Source organism: Rhinopithecus roxellana, chromosome 2, assembly GCF_007565055.1.
Source record: "Rhinopithecus roxellana isolate Shanxi Qingling chromosome 2, ASM756505v1, whole genome shotgun sequence".
Lineage (NCBI taxonomy): Eukaryota > Metazoa > Chordata > Mammalia > Primates > Cercopithecidae > Rhinopithecus > Rhinopithecus roxellana.
In genome coordinates, this window is record NC_044550.1 from 64,720,827 (window position 1) to 64,733,196 (window position 12,370).

At 33.6% G+C, this 12,370-nt stretch overlaps 1 protein-coding gene across 8 annotated transcripts in view; it reads left to right on the forward strand.

The window, feature by feature from the left end:
• LARP1B (La ribonucleoprotein 1B) overlaps positions 1-12,370 on the forward strand; it is a 154,559-nt gene that overhangs the window by 92,685 nt on the left and 49,504 nt on the right. For all 8 annotated transcript variants that reach the window (XM_010378504.2, XM_030918018.1, XM_010378502.2 and 5 more), the window contains one exon: positions 5,446-5,569. In XM_010378504.2, coding sequence (XP_010376806.1) covers positions 5,446-5,569 — 124 coding nt within the window. The remainder of the gene's footprint in view (positions 1-5,445; positions 5,570-12,370) is intronic.

Here is a 12,370-nt window from a genome sequence, read left to right on the forward strand (position 1 = left end):
GATCTGCGGATCTCAGCTTTGAGAAATCTTCACCTCTAGGGAATCCAAGCCTCCATAGTGAGGGCAGCTGCTATTTATTTTCCTAAAGAGAGTATTTTTATACAAACCTACCAAAATGGAATAAAAGGCTTGAAGCTAAAAATAAAAAATAAAAAAAAAGTCTGGAAAGAGAAGGAAACCTAGAGAAATAAGGCTGGCATTTGGGTCTTCATTTCCCTCAGACGCATCTGCCAGTTCCATCCTAGGCCTCAAACTTTTAGTAATAATGTCTGGTCATCAAAAAATAATCAGGAATATCAGAAGACAATATGATATGATAGAAAAAAAACAAAAGAAACAACAGGAAGTAGAAACAGACCCCTAGTGATCCAGAAAATAGAGTTATCAAGCAGACTTTATTTTTAGTAAGTTAAAAAATAAAAGATAAGATGGAGAATTTCAGTATAGAGCCAGAAACTTTAAAAAATAATCAAGTGGAAATTTTAAAACTGCAAAATATGATAAGTGCAATGGGTAGGCTTAATAGTAGATCAGGACAGTGAAAAGATAATTATTAAACTAGAAGATGGATCAAAAGAAAAATCCAGAGTGAAGCATTGAACAAAAAGATGGAAAATACAGAAAAGGGTGTAAGAGACATAGTCTAACACATATCTTTGAATCCTCCAAAGGGGGAGGAGAGAGAATAAAGCAAAAGTAATATTTGAAGAGATTATGGGTAAGAACTTTCCAAAACTGATGAAAGACACCAAAGGACAGATTCTAGTCCTAAAAATTTCAAAGAAGATAAATACAAAGAAAACCTCATCGAGACCATCCATATAAAGCAACTGAAAACAAATAAAAGCTGGATAAAAAGGACAGATTACTTTACAAGCATTGATAGTAAGACTTACAGCTAACTTCTCAGTAGAAATAATGGAGGTGAGGGAACAAAGGGATGATGTAGTTACAGTACCTGTAAGGGAAAATAGTGTTCAAGAATAAAGGTAAACAAATAATTGAATTGTATGCTTAAATAAGTGAATTTATGAGGTGTAAAATAAAGCTCTAAATAAACCTGTATAAAAATGAAGGTAAAATAGAGATATTATCAGAGACATGAAAACTATGAAAATTTATTTTCAGCAGATCTGCTTTAAAGAAAATACTAAAGGGAATTTTTCAGGCAGAGGAAAATGATTCCAGAAAGAAGCTTGGAGATGCAGGAAGAAATGAAAAGCAATGGGAAGGGTAAATATGTGTGTATATTTAGATAAATATTGGCAATAAACACAACAAAGCTGGTGTAACTCTATTTACTGTATCAGGCAAAGTAGGTTTTTAAGGCAAAACCTATTCAAGATATAAAGATGGATGTTTTATAATCATGACAAGTTTCATTTGCCTCAGAAGATATAATAGTTCTAAATTTGTGTGCATCTAATAATGTAGCTTCAAAATACATAAAATTTACAGGCAAATAGGTGCATTCATAATCATAGTGGGAGATGGAGCAATCAGAACCAAAAAATCAGTAAGATTATAGAAAATGTGGATGCAATTTAGAAAAGTCAATTCCAATTGGATTATAGTTCTAAATGTGAAATACAAAATAATAAAGCTTATAGAAATAATAGCTCAGTAATATTTGATTGGGGAAGATTTATTGAACAGGAAACACAGTGAAGGAAGTGATTGATAAATTGTACTACATTAAAGGACTTCTTTTCATCAAGATACTGTAAGAGAATAAAAAGGCAAGTTAAAAAGTGTCAAAAGGTATTTACAACATTTTATAAAGAACTCTTACAAATCAATAAGAGAAAGACAACCCTATAGAAAAATGAGCAATAGTATTGAATACTCACCTCAACAAAGGAAGCTATCCAAATCAGCAAATATACTCAAGGTTTTCAGCCTCATTAGTAATCAGAGAGATGCAAATTAAAGCTACAGTGAGATAACACATATACCTACCAGGATGACTACATTAAAAACTTTTTCTGAATTTTTATTTTGAGATATTTATAGATTCACAGGAAGTTGCAAAAATTGTACAGAGAGGTACTGTATACCCTCACTTCCCTTCAAAGATCACATCTTGTATAACTATATATACATCATATAACTATAGCACAATGCTGGGCAAAGTGGCTCATGCCTGTAATTCCAGCTGTTCTGGAGGCTGAGGCAGGTGGATTGCTTGAGGCCAGGAGTTTGAGACCAGTGTGGGCAACATAGTGAGACTCCATCTCTTAAAAAAAAATTAAAAAAAAAAAAATTAGCCTGTCATGGTGGCATGCACCTGTAGTGCCAGCTACAGGTTGAGGCAGGAAGATCACCTGGGCGCAGGAGTTCAAGGCTACAGTGAGCTGTGGTCGTACCACTGTGTTCCAGTCTGGGCAACAGAGCAAGACCCTGTCTCTAGGTGGGGAAAAAAAGGAAATATGTTGTATAATATTAAAACCAGAAAATAGACATTTCTTATCACAAATGTATGTGTATAGTTTTGTGCCATTTTATCACCTGTAGATTCGTATAACTACCAGCACAGTCAAGACACTGAATTGTATTATTACCACAAAATTCTCCCTGTGCTCTCTAAAGTTCAGAGTCTTTAGGGTCTCACTCACCTGCCTCACCTCCACTATCCCTAACCCCTGGCAACCACTAATCTGTTCTTCATCTCTGTAATTTTGTCGTTTTGAGACTGTTACATGATGGAATCACACATTTCTTAGAACAGTTTTATATTCATTGCAAAATTGAGCAGAAGATAGCTCTTCCATAGATCTTCTTCCCCCACACAAGCATAGCCTCTCGTATTGTCAACCTCCCCTACCACAGTGGTACATTTGTTGCAATTGATGAACCTACCTAGATGCGTCATTCTCACTAAAAGTTTATAGTTTACATTAGGGTTCATTCTTGTTCAAATGGCTAAATTTTGAGACTGAAAATACCAAGCATTGGTGCAGAAGTAGATCAACAGGAACTTTAATATACTGCTAATGGGGAAATAAATAGGTACAGCCACTGTGAAAAACTGGCATTTTCTACTAAGGCTAAATAAAAACCTACTCAATTCAGCAATTCCACTCCTAAGTAAATATCCTAAGTAAACAAATATGTGTGTTCCTGTTCACCAAAAGAAGTTTTTGTAAAAACGTATTTATAGGAATTCATTTGTAATAGCTATAATCTGAGAAAGGACCCAAATGCTCATCGATAGCAGAATGGATTTCTTAAAAAATTGCAGTGTATTCATATGGTAGAATAGAGTAAGGGTAGACAAACATTTTCTGTACAGAGCTGTATAGTAAATACCTTAGACTTTGTGGGTCATACGTTGTCAGTGGTCATACGTTATCCACCTAACTCTGCAGTTGTAGCAATGAAGTAGTCATAGGCAATATGTAAACAAATGGGTGTGGTTATGTTCTAAAACAGCGATTTATAAAAACAGACTTTAGCCTTTGGGCCTGTAGTTTGCTGACCTCTGCTGTAGAGCCACAAACTGTGATTACACGCATGTACATGGATCAGTCTCCTAAACATAATTTTGCGTGAAAGAAACCATACAGTATAATTCTATTTTTATAAAGTTCAGAAACATGCAAAACACCTATTGTATTGAAGTCAGTGTATGAGCTATCTGGGGGGAGAAAGAGGAGATCCTGACCAGAAGGGACATGAAAAGGAAGCTTCTAGGGTGCTAGTAATTGCTTTACCTGAATGGTGATTACTTAAGTCTGTTTACCTTTGATTATTCATTGAGATGTATACTTATGATTTGTACACTTCTCATGTATGTGTGTGTGTGTGTGTGTGTGTAATACATTAATGAATTAGTTAAAAATAAAAACTAAACTAAAACATATACAACTTGTGTTTCCATCAGGGTAGAATTGTGTTATTTATCTCTGGCATGTAGTAAACATACAATAATTATTTATAGAATTGGGAGTTGCTAATAGCAAGCTCTGTAGCAAGATAAGGGACAAGAGGAGTGAGCAATGATTCTGATTTAGCCTGAAGAGCTTATTGAAAACTTTTGAGGAAGAAATGTTGATAAATATACATTTTGACATAATTAAAGATACTTTAGTGATAAAAAGATCATAATCTAAAAGGCTAACATTGGGATTTAATAAATGGTTTGAGCTGACAAGTGACTTCATCTTTGAAGACAGAAGGAAAAGATTCTTTTGTTATTAAGAGCAAGCTACTACTTGTAATGATATTTAATTTGCTTCCTATTTTAAATTTGCTTCAATCTGACAAATTCTTTGTTATGTTTTTTACTTGCTTAAACCATCTTTGGATGTTGCCCTGTAAAGATTCATGTACCCATTAGTACCGTGTGGCATAGATGTGATATAGGGTTTTATTGGGAAAAACTTAGAAGAAATAGTAGAGTGTAAGCAGTCCCTCAAACTCCTTTTTTCTCTTACAGTTTAGGCCAGACATAGAGGGTCTTTATGCACCCGTGGCAAAGTGAACTTCCAGTAGAGAATGACCTCACCCTCTGTAACGCTCCACACATTTGTAGGGCAGGGATGGAAACACCTAAGTGACTATGTAATAATAGTTACAAAGGGGAAGCCTCCAGAACCCCAGAGTCAGAGAGGGGTCTATTCTTCCTTTGAGCTAACAACAGAGTCAGAGAGGGGTCTATTCTTCCTTTGAGCTAACAACTCAAACCTACTGAGTCTCTTTGCTGCAGCTATCCAGGGCCATCCAGATTTATCTTTATCACATGCATCCATTATTATAAAACAAAGTGAAATCTTTTTGAGCCAGTATTAAAGGTCTTCTAGTAGCTTTCTCCGACTTCCGCATCAGGCCTCTTTGCCACTGGTTCTACAGAGATATTCTCATTCACGTAATTACTTTCTAATAAACACATTGCTTTTTCCAAGCGTCTTATCTTTGCTCACATTACCTATTTAGAATGTTTCTCCCTTTCTCTAAATTCTCATCCTTCAAGAGCTGCTTTTGTCCCTTCTCTTCTGTGATGGCTTCCTGATGATCTTAATTCTTATACCAATATCGCTTTTCACATACTGCCTAATATTATTCATTTTTATGTGTTCATTTCTTCCTTTTCATCTAACATATAGATTCCTTAATGGTAGGGAGCATGTATTAGATTACTTTGTAACTTCTGTAATACCTGGTAGTCTTGTATGTACATGCTCAACAAATAATTAATGATTAGTTTGTGTGCTCTTATGTTTTTTAATTACAAAATCATCATAATATTTTAGGGTTTTATATGCTTCTTAGATTCTGAATGTTGTTATTAAGTTTAATGCTAGATTCTTTATTAGAACGTCTTTTTCACTCCATTGTGATTAATCCCTGTTTTAGAAGTTCATTTTTTTGAGGTTGGTATCAATTATTGTCTGTTGGTTACTCTGTTAGCCAGTTTAGTAATAAGATTCCTCCATTCTACTTCAGCAAGAAGTTGAGAACTTTAAGAAGCTAAATCTCATTAGTAAAGAGCAGTTTGAAAACCTAACACCTGAACTTCCTTTTGAGCCAAACCAAGAAGTTCCTGTAGCACCTTCACAGTCCAGGCAAGGTATGTAAATCTGTTTTTGTGTAAGTGTCTGAATAGTATTAAAGCAGTTCTGAATTGTTTTTAAAAATTACTCCTTTTTTTTCTTTATTTGTGGAAAATCATTAGGTAAATGGTAAAATGCTAGAATTTTAAAACTCAACTTTTATCCTTTTGTGAACTTCTATGATCACACCAGGTTATGCTCAAAGCCAGAGGCTTACTTAGAAGTAGGCAGAATTTGTTGGTTCTTTATGTATCTGATGTGATTTTAAGATTGCTGGGAATGTTTCTCTTCCCAAAATAAAATTTTTCACTGACTCACTGATCCTAAGAATGCAATAGAGTCATTCTTTTGTTTTAAGGTCTTAGCTGTCTGTGACAGTGTAAATAAATACATTGGGAGATCCATAAATTGAATCTGACATTTCAGACAAGTATAACTGATTTCGTTATAGTCTTTTCCCGCAGGTGGTTAAAAAAAAAGATTTATAAAAAGTCACACATATACAAAGATAGAGTGAATTTTATAATAAAACTCCCATTTTCTGTTATACTTAATCATCTAATACCCAATTTTGTTTTGTCTCGACTCCAGTCACTCCTGTACCTCCCTCTGGATTATTTTGAAACAAATTCTCAATCATATGATTCATATTTTTTTATCCCTAAGTATTTCTGTATGTGTCTTTAAAAAGATAAGGGCTGTATCTTTTAACACATAAATTAGCAGGACATTATTTCTAAAATTAACAGTTATTCCTTAATGTGAAATATCTAGTTAGTGTTCAAATTTCCTCATTCATCACTTTTTTTTTTCCAGTTTCTTCAAATAGATTGCAATAGATTGATATGTCTTTTTTAGTCTACAGGTTTCTACTGTTTTTTGCCTTATAATTTATTGGTCCTTGCAATTTGGTATTAAAGAAACTGGGTTGTCTGTCCTGTAGAATTTCTCACATTCTGAATTTTGCTGATTGTATCCCCATGGTTTCATTTAACCTGTTTTCTAGTCCTGAGTTATCGATGACTGTTAGTTCAGCATAGAGGCTTGATTAGATTAAGACTCAAATCTCTGTAAGCATATGTCATATGTAGTATTGAATACTATTAGGAGATACATAATGCTCTATTGTCTCTTTTTGTAATGTTAGCGGTTATTGATGATCAGTGAGTGAAGCTTTTATTTTACTAGGGGTTACAAAATAGTGATGATTCTATTTTTAATCATTACATCTTACCTTAATAGGTAGAATACTTTTATAAAGAGAACTTTCCTCAGAATATTTATTTATTCTGAGATAGAGTTCTTACAGGAAACTGAGTCAGTGCTGAATTATTTCCTTTTGTTTACTAGTTTCAAAGTACTAGCTGGTTCCTTAACATTCTTCACTGGTGACTAATGAAGTTTTTGTTTGTTTTTAAATGATCACTGTGAACTCATAAATACATGAGATGGGTTTCACTCTATTATAGTTATTATTATTATTGATACATGTGCCAGTTATCAGTTTATTGACTGTTAGCTCTAAAGCCACCTTTCATTTTCTTGCTCAGTAATAATGGAATTGGACTGTTAACTTTAATGTTTCCCACCCCACACAAGGTTGAGCCCCCACACAAGGTTGAGCTTTGTCAGTACCAGACCTGCTGCTGAGTTGGTCCTTGTTTCTAGGCCTTTTGAATAGAAAGAGCTAGGAAATTTTTTAAAGAGAAAAATATATTATGTATTCATGTTGATATTTTCTGTCTAAATTTAAGATTATAGGTTTTAATTTTAACTTCTTTGATTTTGTAGTTGTATTGCTTTTTACTTACATATAAAAAATCTTTCTTCCTAACCACAGTAACATAATTATTTATTTGCTAATCCTATGATATAATAGTTCCAGAATAGCAATAACATTAAATAACAATATTATAAATACTGAAAGGTAACTTCTTTTAGAGTTCTTTAAACTTTAAACTTTTAAAAACTTCATACTTTAAAGCTTTCTTTAAGGTTCTTCGTGTGTCCCACTAGGGATGTTCAGTTAAACTGCTGGATTTTTTGTCTTGTTAAATTTGAATACTTTAAAATTGAGAATGTATGTTCCTTTGCACATCATAGAAAGCATATAAATCGCAAATAAGGAGATAAATTTGGCAATTGCATGACATTAACAAAGAATTAATATCATAGAAATCTAAAACCTTAAAAATTAATGTGAAAAATGGCAAACATTAACAGAAAAAGTAGTAAATGAAACACGAACATCAGTTTCATATTTGGGAAGACCAAATGGCCAATAAATATGAAAAGCTGCTATTTTTATTGAGGTTTTCCAATTAAAACCATAGTGATACACCATATTATAACCTAGCAGTTTCATTTCAAGAGATACTGTTGCAGGCCGTTGTGACTCATGCCTATAATCCCAACACTTTGGGAGGCCAAGGCAGGAGGATCAGTTGAGCCCAGGAGTTTGAGACCAGCCTGGGCGTACTGTTGCAGATGTTTACCAAGAGAATGTTTGCAGTATCATGGTTCATAATAGAAAAAAGCAATTGAAAACTAAAAAATCCACAGTTATAGTAGAATGTATTATAAGATGTGGTATATTCATACGTAGGAAAAATAGGCAGCAGTGGAAAATGAAAGAACTAACATTATATGTGACAAAATGTGTTAATCTAAAAATATAGGAAAAAATAACAAAAATAAAAAATAAAAAAATAGGATGTATAAAATAAGCTAGAACAAAGAAGTTCATTCAATGTAATGCTATTACATAAAGTATAAAATTCATGGATATATGCATAGCACATAGGAGCCATGAATATAAGCAAGGGGAATTATTAATATAAAAATTTAATATATTAATTTACTCCTGAGGGTGGGGGAATCCCATCTGGAGGGTCTGCATATGTGTTTGCTAGTGTCTGGAATTTATGTATTGGTCTAGTTGGTCGGTATGAGTGTGTATCAACTCTACTTTAAAATTTATATATAAATCTATTAATTTTTATTTGTGTGCTGTAATCTCTAGTTTTTAAATATATGAACAGAAAAGTATAAAAATAAAGCAAAAATTTTAAAAAGATAGAATTTGACCCAATATATTGCTATGACAGGAAATGTTGAATAGATTAATGTTCAAATGAAAAGGTAATTTTAATCTTAAAATTAATTGGGCTTAAAAAAATTCACTCTATGCTAGTTATATGTCATAACATGTGGAAATATTAGAAAGTAAAGGATGGGAAATCATATAAAAGAATGATCCTAATAGAAAAGAGTTGGTATTGCCATTACGATATAGAATTTAAGGCATAAAGAAGGAGTTTATTTTCACTGTCTTCAGTATCTATGTTCCTATTTATTCCCTATGCCTGCTCCAAACAGGCCTCTGTCCTCCACATCCCAAACCAGCTACTGATAATATCACCAGGAATCTCTATATATAAAAGGGGTCAAATCAGTCCTTATCTTACCTGACGTCAGCATTAAATCAAATTAATCGCTCTGTCCTGAAACATATTTTTACTTCCTGAACACTTATTCACTTATTCTCCTTCTGCCTCATGGAGTCTTTTTTGCTAGTTCTTCACTGTTTCCCTAACCTCTAAAATTTGGATGCTTTAGGACCCAGTCCTCAAATTTCTCCTCTTTTGAATCCTCATTAACTCCTCGTGTAATAGCATCAAGTCTCATGGGTTTTAAAGAGCATTATTATACTAATGAGTATTAAATTGATATGTATAGACCAGACCTCTATCCTGTATTTCAGACAAATATTCAACTGTATGGTTAACAGTTCCACTTGTATATTTTATAAGCATGTTAAATTTCGTATGTCAAAAATCTAAGTTCTGAATTCCCACCCCTCTCCAAGGACTTTTCCTCCTAGACTTCCACATCTCTGTAAATATTACCTCTGTTTTTCCAGTTACACAGGTCAAAATGTTTCTGTGTCATTTTTGATCTGTTTGTCTTTTAAATTCCATATCTTATTTATGGGAAAGTTATATATATTTAAAATATATCTAGAATCTAACCACTTCTTACTTTCTCCATCTCTATCACCCTGTAAAAGTCACCATCGTTTTCTCCTTGGTTAATTGTAGTAAACTCCTAGCCTGTCTCCCTCCTTTCATTCTGACCACCCTACAAATATCCAGTTATATTTTTTGTTTCCTCTTAAAAATTATATATATTTAAGGTGTACAACATGATGTTTTGATATACATATATATATAGTGTAATGGTTACAATAGTCAAGCAAATGAACATATTATCTCACATAGTTACCTTTTTTTGTGGCAAGAGCACCTAAAATCTCTCTTAGCAAAAATACCAAGTATAATATAATATTATTAGCTGTTGCCCTTAGGTTGTACATTAGATCTCTAGACTTATTTATCCTACATATCTGCAACTTGGTATTTCTTGTTTTGTTTTTGTTTTTTTTTTTTTGAGACGGAGTCTCGCTCTGTCGCCCAGGCTGGAGTGCAGTGGCCGGATCTCAGCTCACTGCAAGCTCCGCCTCCCGGGTTTACGCCATTCTCCTGCCTCAGCCTCCCGAGTAGCTGGGACTACAAGCGGCCGCCACCTCGCCCGGCTAGTTTTTTGTATTTTTTAGTAGAGACGGGGTTTCACCGTGTTAGCCAGGATGGTCTCGATCTCCTGACCTCGTGATCCGCCCGTCTCGGCCTCCCAAAGTGCTGGGATTACAGGCTTGAGCCACCGCGCCCGGCCTCAACTTGGTATTTCTTGACCTACATCTCTCATTCTCCCTCATCCCACCCTTGGTAACCACTGTTTTATTATCTACGTCTATATACTTTTTTAAAAAGATTCTATGTATAAGTGACATTATGAAGTATTTTTCTTTCTGTGTTTGGCTTATTTTATTTAGCATAATGTCCTCCAGTTTCATCCATATTGTAGCAAATGGCAGGATCTCCTTTTTTTAAAGGTTTAATTCTATTCTATTCTCTCTCTCTATATATACACATATATATACACACACACATATATACACATATACGTATATATACACATATATGCATATATATACACACATATATATATACACACACACACATATACATACACACACATCACCATTTCTCTGTTTATCATAAGTGGACACATACTTTAGTTGTTCCCATATCTTATATCTTGGCTATTGTGAATAATGTGGCAATGAACATGTGAGTGCAGATAGATATCTTTCTATGGTGATGATTTCATTTCCTTTGGGTATATACCCAGAAGAGGGATTGTTGGGTCATATGGTTATTCTACTTTTAATTTCTTTACAAATCTCCATACTGTTTTCCGCAATGGCTGCACCAGTGCACCTTTTCATATACATGTTGACCTTGTTATGTCTTCTTTGGAGAGATCTCTAATCAGGTCTTTTGACCATGTTTTAATTGGATTATTTTCATTCTTGCTATTGAGTTGTTTGAGTTACTTATGTATTTTGGATATAACTCCTAATCAGATATGTGGTTTGCAATATTTTTTTCTTATTCTGTAGGTTGTCTCTTCGCTCTGTTGACTGTTTCCTTTGCTGTGCAGAATAAACTTTTTCATTTGGTGCATTCCATTTGTTTATTTTTGCTTTCATTGCCTGAGCTTCGTGGGTCATATTTTTTGAAAAATTGAGATATAGTTTACATTCAGTAAGTTTCACACCATTTATGTACATCATTTTGGGAACTTTGACAGATGAATACAGTCATGTAAACACCACCTAGTCAAGTTACTGAACATTTCCATTACTCCCTGAGAATTTTTTCATGACTCTTTGTATTCAACCCAGGCCAAGTTTTTGGCAGCTTGTTTTCTATTTTCCATTCCTATAGTTTTGCCATTTCTAGAATATCATATAAATGGAATCATATAAAATATAGCCCTTTGAGTCTGGCTCCTTTCATTTAGCATAGTGCCTTTCAGATTTATTCATGCTTTTGTGTGTTGTTTGTATTACCTTTTTATTGACAAGTAGCATTCCATTACATGGATGTAAACAGTTTATCCACTTATTAGTTGAAGGCATATAGGTTGTTTTTCTTTTTTTGGTGATTATGAATTAAGCTGCTATGAGTATTTGTTTACAAGTTTTTGTGTGAATATATGTTTTCATTTCACTTGGGTAAATGCTTTTGAGTGGCACTGTTGGAACATACAGTAAGTATAACTTTTTAAGAAACTGTCTAACTTTTCCAAAATGGCTGTGCCATTTTACATTCTTAACAGGAATATATGAGGGTTCCATTTGCTCTACATCATCACCAGCATTTAGTATTGTTAGTTTAAAAAAATTTTTTTTTGCCCTCTAATAGTAGTATCTCATTGTGACTGATGCTGTTGCGTATCTTTTTATGTGCTGATTTGCCATCAGTTCATGCTTGGCAAAGTGCCTGCACAAATCTTTGGACATTTCTTTTATTGAGTTGTTTTTGTTACTGAGCTTTGAGAGTTCTTTACTCTGGATACAAGTCCTTTATTACAGATGTACATAGGTAATTTGCACATGTCTTATCAGAACCTAGGGCTTATGTTTTCATTTTTTAAGAGTATCTTTTGGGCCAGGTGCGGTGGCTCATGTCATATGGCTTGTCTTAATTAGTCTGTTTGTGTTGTAAAGTACATTGATTGGTTTTCAAATGTTGAACTAGTCTTGGATTCTCAGGGTAAGCCTCATTTAGTTATTATATTATCCTTTTATATAATCCTAGTTATTATATTATCCTTTTATATATTCTTAGACTCAGGTTGCTTATATCTTTTGAAGCCTTTTGTACTATATTCATGAGGAATATTGTTTTTTT